The sequence below is a fragment of the Olea europaea genome, unplaced genomic scaffold (assembly GCF_002742605.1).
Source record: "Olea europaea var. sylvestris unplaced genomic scaffold, O_europaea_v1 scaffold374, whole genome shotgun sequence".
NCBI classification, from domain to species: domain Eukaryota; kingdom Viridiplantae; phylum Streptophyta; class Magnoliopsida; order Lamiales; family Oleaceae; genus Olea; species Olea europaea.
In genome coordinates, this window is record NW_019256747.1 from 141,098 (window position 1) to 156,238 (window position 15,141).

At 35.0% G+C, this 15,141-nt stretch overlaps 1 protein-coding gene across 1 annotated transcript; it reads left to right on the forward strand.

Moving 5' to 3' along the window:
* The first annotated feature begins 12,413 nt into the window (after positions 1 to 12,413).
* LOC111386829 lies at positions 12,414 to 14,873 on the forward strand. Its single transcript, XM_023011308.1, has 3 exons — positions 12,414 to 12,567; positions 12,632 to 12,760; positions 14,770 to 14,873. Exons 1-3 carry the CDS (start codon positions 12,414 to 12,416, stop codon positions 14,871 to 14,873), a joined length of 387 nt encoding a protein of 128 aa, XP_022867076.1.
* Positions 14,874 to 15,141: the final 268 nt, after the last annotated feature.

The following is a 15,141-nucleotide window of genomic DNA, read 5'->3' on the forward strand; positions in this document are numbered from 1 at the left end:
CGTCAATTGACCAAAAATTTAAGTTTGACCACATTTTTAATATTTTAATAGGGGCAAAAGAGTAACTTTTCATTATCACATTAAATAATAATTAAATTAAAAATAAGAAATGAAAAAAAAAACACACACACCCCCCCCCCCCCATCTCCCCCCCCCCCCCCCCCCCGATCTTCTTCCACCGAACCACCGCCACCGCCGCCTCCACCTCCACCTCCACCTCCACAATCACCTGCAACTGCCGACCATCATCCAACCCATCACAATCCCATTAATTTTCCTTCACTTGATTTGACGTCGGGTAGGATAATGATTATCTTATGGGTTTGTAGTAGCAGATGATTCGCAAGAAAAGAACGATAGAAAACGCCTAAAAAATCAGAGAAAATACCCTGAATTCAACTCAATATTATTAATAATGCAGAATAATCAAAACTAACCCACAAGCCCGGTTAAATAGTTGCTAAATACGAAATTATGGGAAAATTACCAAAAATGGCAAAATCCCGAAATTATACCAAAATAAAATATTCAGTAAAAGAAGTAAGTTGCCAAAAATTTGGCTAAATTCGAGTTTTCTAACATATGGAAAAAAGGAAACGAAATATTACCATAAATAGTAAAAAATAACTTAAAATTGAATTTTGAAAAGGAAAACAGTAGATTTTGGGCTCGAAATTGACATCCACCGAACGTAGCTAGGTGGCCACGACGTGCGTGCCGAAGAGAGCTTTTTTGATTGGGGTCTTAATAGCGATTCCGATAACCGTAGCCAAAGTTATAGCCAAATTACCAAAGACGCGTCAAATTCCCATAATTAAGGAAATAATGGTAATTCACTTTCCATCTTTGCACCGATCCGCTATCTCATGGTATCTCAGCGCTATCATCGTGCTATCTAACATTACTCGACTCGGATCCTCCTACATCATGATTTCACCTAGAGCACAGGTACTATGCAATTGTCAAAGTATGTAGCAATGGGGGATTTAATTGTGACCCACAATTTGCTAAATTGAAATGCTCCACCTCGTCATCCGCCACCACTTCCCCAGCCTCTGTGGCAAATTTTCCCCAATTTGCAGAGGAAACCATGTAAGCAATATTCATCAGTAATCATCGATAAAAATGACGAAAAAATTATTTATTTCCTAAGCTCGTCTGGGACAGTTGTGTCCTGCAATCTTACACACAAATTCTTTTTCGAGTATCCAAGAATACTGCTCGTCTTCTCGAAGCACGTAATCAAAAGTGGAGGAGAAATCTATGTCGTAGTTCTTCATGAATTCTTGGAAATTGCTACCCTTCGTGTGTGGAAATGGGATGAGAAATATCAAATCTGGGTTTAGATTGCAGCAATGCCACTGGATGTTAGTTTGCCTGAATTCTGTTAAAATTATAGCTACGCTTAGTGTAATTTGCTGACAAATGAATGGATTGAATTTGGTAGCAGGTGGTTATGGAGGTGGAGATGGTGGTGGAGATGGTCCGGTGGATTTTAGGTTTGAGTTGGGGGTGGGGGTGGGTGAGGGGTAAGAGGAAGAAGACAGGGTGTGTGTTCTTTTTTTCCATTTCTTATTTTTTAATTTAATTATTATTTAATGTGATAATGAAAAGTTACTCTTTTGCCCCTGTTAAAATATTAAAAATGTGATCAAACTTAAATTTTGGTCAATTGACGGAATTATGGATGAAAACCGTCCAAAAAGGCTTCCCCTGCAACGTTTGGAAATGTTGAGGGTGACGACTGCAACAAATCAAAGGTTTGAGAAAAGTCTGCTAGTGTTTCAAAGGTTTGGGGCTTCTACTGCAATTTTCCCAAAAATAAATTATTCCCAAGCCGAAAAAAACCATGCACACACACACAAAAAGACGTGCTTACGAAGGCCCATGATTTTGTTTTTCACGAAACATTATGCTTCGATTTTTCATCATTCATAAAATACTGGTTCACATCTTATATGGATACTAAACAACATTTCACGGAATAACACAAAATTAATCCCTTTTTTCTTCCTTAATCTTGTACATTGTTGTACAATTTAGCAATCAAAGAAGTCCTGAGAAATTCATAAGTAGATTTTCCTCCAATGGGAGCAGATGAAATTCAATGATCTTGCAAGATAAATGTGGCAAATGGTTTGCGTCATTTATAAGCATACTCCTATATACAAAGAAAGAGTTTCAAAAAGCATTCATCTAGGCGTTATACAAAAGCTAACAAGTCCCACCAAAACTATGTTCTTTTAGTATAATTTCCAAGATGATTAATATTAAACATGGTTGACTAGACTGAACAATATTAAAGAAGAAGATAAGTTAAAATTTTGTTAATTATACTATACAATATTGTGTACCAAACATGTTTAATATACTCAAAATGATTACGGATGTTATTTTTAATTAGAAAGATTACAGTGTAGGGAATTATGCCTTAAACCGGCAACAATATTTAACAACACAAACGTAAAGTGCAAGAAAAATAAAAGAACACGCAGAAATTTTCACCCAGTTCGGCCCGAATGGCATAATCTAGGGGACTCAGAGTCAGCCCAATCCACTAGTACAATTCTACCTCCCAGAGAGAGTACAGTACACACAGAACCAAATAGAAATAGCCAGATCAATCATCGATCCAAAGAGGATCTCAAATCTGGACGCCTACTCTTCTTCCTCCCAAAACCGGCCACAACAACATATGCTACAGATTACTCAAACAAATAGCACCCAAGTTACTGTAGCACAACAGATTCACAAAAATCTATCAAGAAATAACTAATCTCCAGTTTATACGACCCAAAGAAGAAAGGGAGAAAAATTTCTCCCAAAAACGAAGAGAGAGAGAGAGGAGAAAAAACCAAAGGTCAAGTCTTAAAAATTCACTCCCACCCGTATCCATCAGAGAGACAAGGGGCAAGTTGTTTTTCATCTCCACCGTTCGTTCAATCGAACGGTCCATGCATGGCCAAAAGAAACACAGATCCAAGTTATATGGTATGAGCGAATCAGGGGCTGCCACGTAACGTCACCAACTTAAGGTGCGGTAAATGTCCAGATTACCCTCCCTTAAGTAGCAATTTTGGAAAAACACGTTCTCTCTTTCAATCTTCACCTTGGTTATCAAAAATTGCACTCACTCTCTCAATTGCTGAATTGCACATTTGTGGAAAGGCTGACCAACATCATTGCCCAAGGTACCTGCAAAGAAAATTACCCAGTATCAATATTGAGAAGTGACAGACAAGTTTTGAATTTACTTACAGGCATAATTTTAGTGCCCATATCAGATGGATTAATGTCAGTATGAATTTTTTCAATAACCATTTCACCTGAAGAGAGTTTTTCTCTTATAAAATGATACTTCACCTCAACGTGTTTGGACCTTTCATGATAGACAGGATTCTTGCTTAATAACAAGGCACTTTGACTATCAGTAAGTATAACTGGTGAAGTTAACAAAAAATTCAGTTCACTTAAAATTCCTTTTAGCCATACACATTCTTTACCACATTCAGTAATAGCCACATATTCAGCCTCAGTACTGGATAAAGTGACAATAGGCTGAAGTTGAGACTTCCATGTGATACAATTATCACCTAGTGTAAAGAAATAAGCAGTGGTAGATTTTCTTTGGTCTTTATCTCCTGCAAAATCAGAATCCACGTACCCCTTAAGGGTTAATGGTTCTGATCCCTTTTTGTACACTAAACCTACCTTTAGTGTCTCAGCTATATACCGTAATGGCCATTTTAGACCAGCCCAATGTGGTTTCCCAGGGTTAGCCATAAACCTGCTTAAAAGACTGATTGAATATGCTAGGTCAGGTCTAGTTGTGATCATTGAAAACATTATTGATCCTATTGCATTAGAGTAAGGAATATTTTTCATGTCTTTAACTTCGGATTCATTTTTTGGACATTGGGCTGAGGAGAGATTCATGTGAGCAGCAAGTGGAACATTAACAGACTTTGCCTCTTTCATGCCAAAATTTGATATGACTTTATGCATGTAAGATTCTTGAGTTATAGTTAACCTGTCTTCATGTCTATCTCTAGTTATGACCATTCCTAATATTTTCTTGGCATTCCCTAAGTCTTTCATTTCAAATTCTGATTTTACGAGGTTCTTCATTCTTGTTATTTTAGCCTTACTTGCACTGGCTAGCAGCATATCATCTACATACAAGAGTAGATATATCTCATTGCCAGGTTTAGAGTTATAATAATACAAGCAATGATCATACTCACTTCTCCTAAAACCAATTTTCACAACATAAGTGTCAAATCGAATGTACCACTCTCTTTGACTTTGTTTTAGTCCATACAGGGATTTTTCTAATTTACAAACATAGTCAAATTTTCCTTTTTCCTCGAAACCTTGAGGTTGACACATATAGATGTCCTCATCCAATTCCCCATGCAAAAAGGCTATTTTGACATCTAGTTGTTCAAGTTCCCAATTAAACTGAACAACTAGAGCAAGCATTAGCCTTATAGTTTTGTATTTGATCATAGGTGAAATAATTTCATTGTAATCAATTCCCTCCCTTTGGGTGAACCCCTTGGCCACTACCCTTGTCTTATACCTCAAAGGGTCAGTTGGGGAAACGGCTTCTTTGAGTTTATAAATCCACTTGCATTAAACCACTCTCTGATTTTTGGTTTCTTAACAAGTTTCCATGTTTTATTGTCAATCAGAGATTTCATTTCTTCTCTCATGGCCTCTTTCCAATTCTGAGACTTAGGACTAGTTATAGCTTCTTCATAAGACAAGGGTTCAGTATGTTCTAAGTTTTCACCAGTGATTAGGGCAAAATCAATCAGATTTTTAGTTTCATATCTGGGATTAGGCTTAATCTGTCTCTTTTCCCTATCTCTCACTAATTAGTAATCTTGGGTACTAGTTTCACTTACAAGATTATCTTGTGTCACAATTTTAGTTTCAGTTTCAGTTTGGGCGGTAGTAGCTTTACCTTCATCTATGTTATATGCCTCTTCATTTGGCCGTATATGTTCAGGTTCAGTTATATCAGTAGGATTGTGACCCATTCTTGCCAACTTCACCTCATTCTGTGAAGTTCTATTTTCATTTGCATCATGTTTATCCCTTTTATTCTTTAAGGATGGCATTTCAGATTCATTAAACACTACATCTCTACTGTTAATGATCTTGATGCCTTTCTCACCTAGTACCCATAATCTGTACTCTTTAACTCCTTCAGGGTATCCCAACATGACACATTTAGTGGCTCTAGGGTCTGATTTCCCAACTTGATGTGCATATGTAGCACATCCGAAGACCCTGATATTAGACAGATTAGGTGGCTTTCCAGTCCACACTTCCTGAGGGGTTTTGAACTTTACCGAACTGCAGGGTGATCTATTAACTAGATAGGCTGCAGTGCATAAAGCTTCTGCCCAAAAACCTTTTACTAAACCAGAACTTATTAGCATACATCTAACCTTATTCGTTAAAGTTCTATTCATTCTTTCAGCTACCCCATTCTGTTGGGGTGTATGCTTTACAGTTCTATGTCTAATTATTCCCTTTTGTTTGCAAAAGTTATCAAATTCTGCATTACAGAATTCCAACCCATTATCTGTCCTTAAGGTTTTTAATTTTCTGCCCAATTGATTTTCAACCATCGTTAACCACATTCTGAATTTTTGAAATGTCTTAGATTTCGCTTTTAAAGGGTATGTCCAGACCTTTCTAGAATAGTCATCAATTATAGAAAGAAAGCATTTGTTCCCACCAAAGGTTGGGTGGCTTTCTGGACCCCACAAATCTGAGTGGACATAATCTAATGTTCTATTTGTAGTGTGTGATCCAGTCTCAAAGCTAACTCTATGAGACTTTCCAAGTACACACGTCTCACAGAAGTTAAGTGGCTCTATCTTATCTTTTCCAAACAATTTTTGATCATTTAGATATTTTAAGCCCTTATTACCAATATGTCCCATCCTACAATGCCACAATTCAGATTTACTTTCAGTGATGGTTAAGGATTTCGAATCCTGGGAGTTGACAGTCTCTCCCATCAAGTAATACAAACCATTTCCTTTTGGTCCCTTCAAAACTACAAGAGATCCTTTGAGAATTTTCAAGGTATTATTTTCAGATTTAAATGTATGTCCTTCATCTTCGAGAATTCCTAGTGAAATGAGATTTCTTTTTAGATTTGGGACATGCCTTACATTTTTAATCTGCCTGACACTACCATCATACATTTTGATTGTAATATCACCGATTCCAAGAACATTTTGTGAATTATTATCACCCATATACACCTTCTTAGGTTCTATCTCCTTGTAGTTATGAAACCAAGTTTTATTTGGGCACATATGATAAGTACATTCAGAGTCAAGTATCCAGTCAGTATCTGTTCCATCGTTAGACACAGTCATAACAAGAAGGCTGTCAAGTTCTGAACTTACAACAGCATTATTTAACTCACTGTTATTAGGTTCTTTTAACTTCTTTTTTTAATTCAAAACCGTTCCTTTTGAAGTGTCCAAGTTTTCCACAGTGATAACATTTTTTTTTACTTTTTGTCTTTTGACTTGGATCTATCTCTAGATTTAGATTTGAACCTCTTATTCGATGAATAGTTTTCCCTTTTTTCAGTTCTCCCTCTCACAAACAGGTTCTCCTCTCTGGGATTAGTTCTTGATTCCTTCTTAACCTCCAATTCCCTATATCTTAGGGCATTGGTCACAATCGTTTGTGTTAAGGCATCTCTCAAATATTTTATAGCATTTCGGATTTCTTTATAAGATTCAGGTAGTGAATTTAAAAGAATCATAGCCAGATCTTCATCCTCGAATTTCTTATCGTTATGTGAAAGACTCTTAACCAGAATGCTAAAATCACTAAGATTAGATTCTAAGTCTTTTCCAGGATCCATTTTGAAGCTAAATAGTTTCTCCAACAGGTAGATCTTATTAGGTAGTGTTTTAGTTAAGAACAAAGCATCTAGTGCTTCCCACAAGGCTCGAGCAGTTTTATGTTCTTCAACTTGTCTCGCTATATTATCAAACAGATGCAGTATGATTGAACTATATGCTATTTCATTCATATCTTCAATTTCAGCAGGCTTAGCTTTCAGTTCATCAGAAAATTTTTCAGGATCGTCAAGGGCTTTTGCAACCCTCTGCTGGACCAGAATGACCCTCATTTTCTGTTTCCATATAGAGTAGTCACCCTTTCCATCGAATTGACTCAATTCGACCTTCGAACCCATTACGGGTTCTGTAAAAGGGTTATTACTCGAGGACATAAGTGATTCAATTCAAGAAATCACTTAAGTTACAGAAAAAGTTTTTAAAAAAATTTATGCAGATAATTGACAAGTAAGCAAACCCACAGACAGTTATCTAACATGCACTGACTGAAACACAGTAGCACAATAGGTTCAATTTTAGATTTCCAGAACAGTTGGTACCAATCAAATAGATTACTGAAAAATGAAATTTCCTAAAAACGTGCTTCTATCACAATTAAAGTCTTTATTCAATTTCTTTGAATAAACCAATCACAATAGCAGATTAGATATAACATTTATATCAACGAACAACTAATATGATTTAGTTGTATAAGATTTCACCAAATACTGTGTGCTACAGTATTTTACAACAAACCGGTACAGCTTTCTGCAGGTGCGAAACCGAAGACCTAGCTTCCAAGGATCGATTGATTTCACTTTCTTGTTTCTGTACAAGGGAAGAAAACGCGTTAATACGACAAGAGATCAAACTGTATTCAAATATGCCTTACCTTACTGCTTCAGTGGCTCTGATACCAGATTTGTAGGGAATTATGCCTTAAACCGGCAACAATATTTAACAACACAAACGTAAAGTGCAAGAAAAATAAAAGAACACGCACAAATTTTCACCCAGTTCGGTCCGAATGGCTTAATCTGGGGGGCTCAGAGTCAGCCCAATCCACTAGTGCAATTCTACCTCCCAGAGAGAGTACAGTACATACAGAACCAAATAGAAATAGCCAGATCAATCATCGATCCAAAGAGGATCTCAAATCTGGACGCCTACTCTTCTTCCTCCCAAAACCGGCCACAACAACATATGCTACATATTACTCAAACAAATAGCACCCAAGTTACTGTAGCACAACAGATTCACAATAATCTATCAAGAAATAACTAATCTCTAGTTTATACGACCCAAAGAAGAAAGGGAGAAAAATTTCTCCCAAAAACGAAGAGAGAGAGAGGAGAAAAAACCAAAGGTCAAGTCTTAAAAATTCACTCCCGACCGTATCCATCAGCAAGACTAAGGGGCAAGTTGTTTTTCATCTCCACCGTTCGTTCAATCGAACGATCCATGCATGGCCAAAAGAAACACAGATCCAAGTTATATGGTATGAGCGAATCAGGGGCTGCCACGTAACGTCACCAACTTAAGATGCGGTAAATGTCCAGATTACCCTCCCTTAAGTAGCAATTTTGGAGAAACACGTTTTCTCTTTCATACAGCAATATCAATAGTATCAGAAGCCTTCTATTCTTTCAATAATAAATAATGAGGACCTTAATTTATTAGATGACAGGGACCTCAGTCATTAGTTTAATATAAATTTTGGGAAATCAAGAGCCAGAAGGAAGGGACAAAAGTTCTGATATATAGAAAACAGAAAGGATTATAAAAATAAGAGAACTATCCCAGAATTTAATTACATAAATCAGGCTATCCCAGAATTTAATTACATAAATCAAGTCTACGCCCAAGTGAAAGGACACTTGAAATAAAGCTTCTATTCATTGAAAAAATCACCTGCAAACCATTTGTAAGCATCAACGTATGATATATCTGAGCATACAATACAGAAAACACCATGCAACTTGAATGAAAAAAGCCACGGGGCAGGCCAAAAAACTGGCTTAAGCGCCCCCTCCCTCCGCCCAGGAAAGCAGGCTTCAGCTTGAATAGACACACTAATTTATTAAGAGCCAGTTTAGTACAGTTAAAATCAGATTTTAGTAAATTTTGATTAAAATTAATGAAATATATAGTTAAAAAAAGTTGAGGGTCTTATAAATGTGTGATTAAAATTACTTTTTGATTTTACATTTGATTTTTAACAAAATTTTTAAGTCGCACCAAACAGGGACTAAATAGAAAACATCATGTTAAAGAAATTTTCTTGCAGAATGGAACGGTTTTAATACATTTGAAAAATACCTAATAAGGAAATTTTTATTCTAGAAATCTCTAGGGTAAAGTATCACACTGTGCTTTTTCTCCCACTAACAGGCATAAGCCCCACAAGGCCTTTCACAGCTGATTAAAAAGTTATGCATGCAATAGATCATATAGTTAAAATACTTGGGGAATGTTCAATCAAGTGACTCAACATCATTAGACATTATTAGGAACAACTAGAACTTTGGAGACCTTGTCCTTGCAACATGTTAAAAAATCACATTAGCGACAAATTTAGAGATGAGAAAGCCCATCATAAAAGGATTTTAAATGAAATAAGCGATGGAAAGTTTACAAATCTGGATGTTAGATGTGATTTAAAGAATAAAAAGATTTGTAAAGATTGGCTTGTTAAACTCCATTTTATTGTAATACAACTAGCGCTAGGTAAATCTCCTGAACCGAACCGATCGAACCGAACTCGAACCGAATCGAACTGAACTGAACCCTACGGTTCTTATCAAATTAAATACTCGAACGGGTATTTGAATTGAAAATCGACGGGTAGGGTTTGGTTCTCGATTCTAGACCAAGAATCGAAGAACCAAATAAGAAACGAATTTTTCTAATTTTTTTTATATTGAATAAATCAAATTATTTTAATTTTAATTTTTTTCTAAACAAATTAACAATTTCTAAATTCAAATTTTTGACCCAATACTTTGTTTAATTTCTAATTTTTTAATTTTTTGTCTAATTACTCATTTTATTGTTTCATTTTTTAGCCCAACAAGATCCAAGCCTCTAAATAACCCTAAACACCTACACTAAAGTATATAACGCTGTCTCAACTCTCGTACTCACTCTCGCAACCTCCATGACATTCCAAAATCTATACAATCACCAGTCAACGCTGTGACCTTCGATCGAAGCTGTAACCTCCGCCGATCGAAACTTTGACCGTAGCGATCATTTGAATAAGATAATTTACTAATCTCTGACATTCCAAAACCATTGAATGTGTCATTAGTTGTATTTATATAATGTTGTTATAAATGTTAAAAAATTTAATTATAGTACGGAACCGAACCCGAATGGTTCCATAATTATATTTGGATCCGACGGTTCCATTTATTAGATACCCAAAAATTTTGGTTCGGTTCATTTTCATAATTATATTTGGACCCGACGATTCCATTTACTAGATATCCAAAAATTTTGGTTCGATTCATTTCTCTTTAGAACCGAACCGAACGATGCCCACCTCTAAATACAACAACATTAAAATAAAAAAATAAAAAAGAAGAATAAGAAAAGATAAAATCTTATCTAGAACCGAACCGAATCGACTGACCCCCACCTCTAAATACAACAATATTAAAATAAAAAAATAAAAAAGAAGAATAAGAAAAAATAAAATCTTAACCATAGTACGGTATTTTCATGTCCACTTGTCTAGTACCATATACCTAATATATGTCATAGTGTATATGATTGATAGGCTACATACCAATCATGTTTGGCAATCCATACGGGGGAGTTGCAATGCAAACATTCTTCATTGAGAGTTCAAAATATTCTTTTTAATAGTAAATATGCCGAATACCTATTATTCTTAAAATCATGCTACTTGGACTTCTTCCAATGTACATAAGGTTGCCAAATTAAGCCAGAACAGCGAACCACCTACTGTCGTAGCAAAACATTATCTTAAATTGCCCCCAGAGCACATCTCCAAGTGGTAAAAGGGGAGGATGGAAAAATCCAACTTTGCTTGAGGCTGCTGCGTCAAAGGTTCGAATCCTGAAATATGGATTTAGCTCTTGGGTAAGTGCAAGTGTACAAGCAGCCTTCCACCCTGTACCATTGGAGGCATAACCTGCGATTTACCTCCCTCACGATACTCCAGGACAGGGGTGGTGGGGGACTCTTAAGGTTAGGGTTTAACCTTTTAAAACATTATCTCACATTATCTAATACTTATGACTAATAAATCTTTGAACTTTATTCTATTGAATTCAAAGTCAAGAAAACGAACAAGTTTTAATTTTTTTAATATCACTTCTTAAATAATTTCGAGTTAACTTCTTTAGAGGTGGTACTTGTACTAATCTCGTCATTTTTCCTAATAGGTACATCTAACAGACTTATTGAAGTTGCCCGAATTATTTAAATTGACACTCATCCATCTAACATTCTATTAGCTGTCTGGGAAAAAACATATATTGTTCCATAACTTACTTTAAAGGTTAGAATTTTGTGTGACATTATGACTGCCAATATGCCTATAGCAAATTCCATAATTGTTTGTTTGGGATAACTTGAAAAGTTCAGATTAAAGTCAAAAATAAATTTTACTTATACATTTCAGGAGATCCACAACTTTTATTAATTTTTCTACCACACATTTCATCAACTTTTATTAAAATCTACTAAATTTTTTATTAAAAGCATTGTTAAACAACCTATTTATCCGTGTCCAAGTGGGATGGATTTAGTTCTAAATAATAAGCACAGAGAGAGAGAGAGAGAGAGAGAGAGAGAGAGAGTAATTTTGGTTAGACAGTAAAATGAATTATTGATAAAATTTACCTTCTGGTCAACTTCCTGATCTTACTACAAATATATGAGTTGAAAACAAACTTTGTAAATAATTTAATAACATAATTAACATAGATAGACAATAATTACCACATTGGAGTATTTCTTTAAAAAAGGATCATGTTTTTTTATTGTTCGTTTAATACTACTTTTTTGCTTCGTGTGCATAAACATTAAATTTCAGGCATTCCATAAACGGAGTAAACTATGCAACGACTACTTTTCCTAAGGATCTAAACAAAATAAGGAAAAAACCAAGTGATCCTTGTCATTCTTGAAATTCCCTTCTCTTATACCTCCTTTTTTGACCTCTCTTGTTTATTCCTTTCAGGGCCCACGCCTATGAATTAAGATTCCTAGAAAAATGTGCTTATTTTTAGCAAAGATCAAAATCACTTCATAGTTACAGAAACTCCTGAACTTCTCTCGAATTTTACGCAACTAATTCTTCTCGAGAATGTGGGAAACTGCTACACTACAATAGTTCTTACCATTGCAGTGCGATCCCATGCTCTATATAAACCTTCAAGAAATATTCCACATTTTAATAAATTATCCCTCACTTCTATAGAAACACAACAATTCACACAAACACGCAAATTTGGATTAACATATAAGAAATTTCGGAGACAATTGAAGAGAGATAAGAAAATGGCCACTGGAGCAGCTGCCCTGATGTTTCATCATGTCTTCGATGGAAGCTTATCAATGTACGACATGGATATTGAGCGGAGGCCATATCATCGAAATTGCACATGTGCACTGCACAAACAGAAGGCCACTTGCTCAAATGCTGTTTCACATGGCAAAGAATATTTCATTCTTCAAAAAGGAATTATGGAATAAATGTTCCTTAATTTCCGTATCAGCTTCCACGGTTTCGTCTCGATCTTCTTATGTTGCTGATTCATCAGTTAGAAGTAGTGAGTGCGTCAAGTCTATAGGAGCTGGTTTGATTCTTTTTTCAGTTTTTAAGTCATCCAGCAATATTCCTTCAGGTTAACATTTTCCTGAGTAACTTTAACTGTACATTCTGGTAAGTTAATGAACAGATGATTAATGATTTCTTATCGTTTATTGAGAAGAAATTAAAATGCATATTGCCAGTACACACTGACTTCTTAAAAAATTGTTTACTTTCTTAATGCTTATAGAATGTACATAACCTGGTAAGATAAATTTCCGTGTCCGATAACTAGGTAGCAAAGCCACAATATAGTGCTTTCTGCAAACTGATTTTCATGTTATAATTAGTATCAGTTTACGAAATTTTGAAACTAAATTGGAGTCCAATAATTCAATTGCGACAAATTAAAGTTTAGTGACCCCATGAAATTTAGCTGAACGTTCAATGACCATTCATAAAATATACTCACAAAATTGTCGTTACCTTGTTAATTCGATCTTTAAGCATTCTCTTCAGCAAATATTTAAAGCCATATATTTAGCCCATGATTGGTCACAATTTTTAAAACTCATTTAAATTTTATTTTATTTTATTTTAATCACTTTTTTTATGTGACTCTTAATTTTTATCAATTCTTCAACCATATATTTTATTGATTTTTATTAAAAATCAAATAGGGACTTTAGTAAACAGTCATTAATTTCAACACGGCTGACACAATTATCCAGGAACAGTACATTAACCAAGAATGTGATGACAAAATGAAAAACTGTGAAATCAAAATTTACTACACCATTATCGAAGTCTTTAATAAAACCCGTTTGCAAATCTATATACAAAGAACGACAGTTTTTCCAATGATTAAGAACACTATGCGAAAACAAGTAATAATCAAACTGTCTATAAAGGAAGCGGCACGCAAGGGACAACTCAAGCTAAATGTAAGTGAAAATATTAAGACAACGACGAACCAAAGATAGGGAGAGTTAAAGCTGAAATGAAAAGTCTATGCTAATAAAGGAAAATAAGATCAAGTTGAAGCAAGGGTTGCTGATTCAAGAAAATAGTAATACTCTCTCTTTTTGTCAAATTCCTCTTTACAGACGTAGTTGAAGGACGCAAATTGAAAACATAAATCCCCTGTCTGATATAGCTAAAAATTAATTTTTTTATTAAATTTTGATAAAAGTTGATAAAAAAATTTATGAAATATGTGGTTAAAAAGTTAATAATAAATATGGATATCATGAAATGTGTGATTGAAAATGAGTATAAGAAAAAAATGCTTTTTTGAAAATGGGGGCCAAATAGGGCAAAAATAACATGAGATATTGTACCAATATGACAATATACGAAAATTTCACAGTTGCATTTGACAAAGATCATAATTTCCGTGGTTGACATAAAGAGATCTCACAAGAGATTCCATGGTTTAATGGGAAAGAACAAATTCTCTAAAGAAGAACAATGAGTAGGGAACCGAAGGGGTGATATATTTTGTCTAGAAGATTCTACATCTGTATCTCATCAAACGTACATCGTATGACTATTAAATATATTATTTCAACAATTGTGCACTATGCTACCCGAATGTTTTTGACATAATGGCAGACCAATACTCACAATGGGAGGGAGCGCACTTCTTTTTTGGATTTTTTTATTCACGTGAGACCCACGTGCATGTGAGAAGATGTAAACCATTATGTCAAAAAAATTTGAGTAAAGTAGTTTAGTTCTTATTTCAAAGAAAATTTATGCAAGGGAGAATATTCCACAAGACGGCACTGCGATATTTATCAGAGTAGAATTTATTTATTTTTAGTGGTAAAGTACTTCAAAACATATTTTATTTCTGAATTTCCAATGTATATATCACCAACGAACTTAGACGAAGTAACAGAGGTCAGAATAAACAAGATCCTTTATTAATTTGTAAAAATGGGTTTTCCGACAAAATGGCACACCGGAAAAAACTATGCAAAAAGCATATCCTGAGAGGTGCAAACAAAGAAAAACTAAAAGCCTAAAACCAAGGTTTCCTTGTAATTCCAGAATTTCACTTCCACTGCATCTTTTCTGTTATTTTTAATTCTCTTTTAGGCCCCACAACTAGGAATCTGAACTTCCCTAGGAAAAAGAGCTTATTTCTAACAAAGAGCAAAGCTACTTGTGGCAAAAACAATTCCAGACTTAGCTTCTCTTGAGTTTAACGCTAAATCTTCTGAATCTTGATTAATCCTATACACTACCATTGTTCTAATCATCGAAGTATAAGTCTTTGCACTATATAAACCCTTCAAGAAACATGCCACATTGTCAACAAATTCTCCCTCTCTTCAATAGACGCACGCCAATTCACAGAAAACACAAAATTGGAAACACATTAGGAATTTTAGGAGACTAGCAGATAGAGAGAGGAGAAAATGGCCGCCAGAGCAGCTAACCTGATGTTTCAGTATGCTTTTGAGGGAA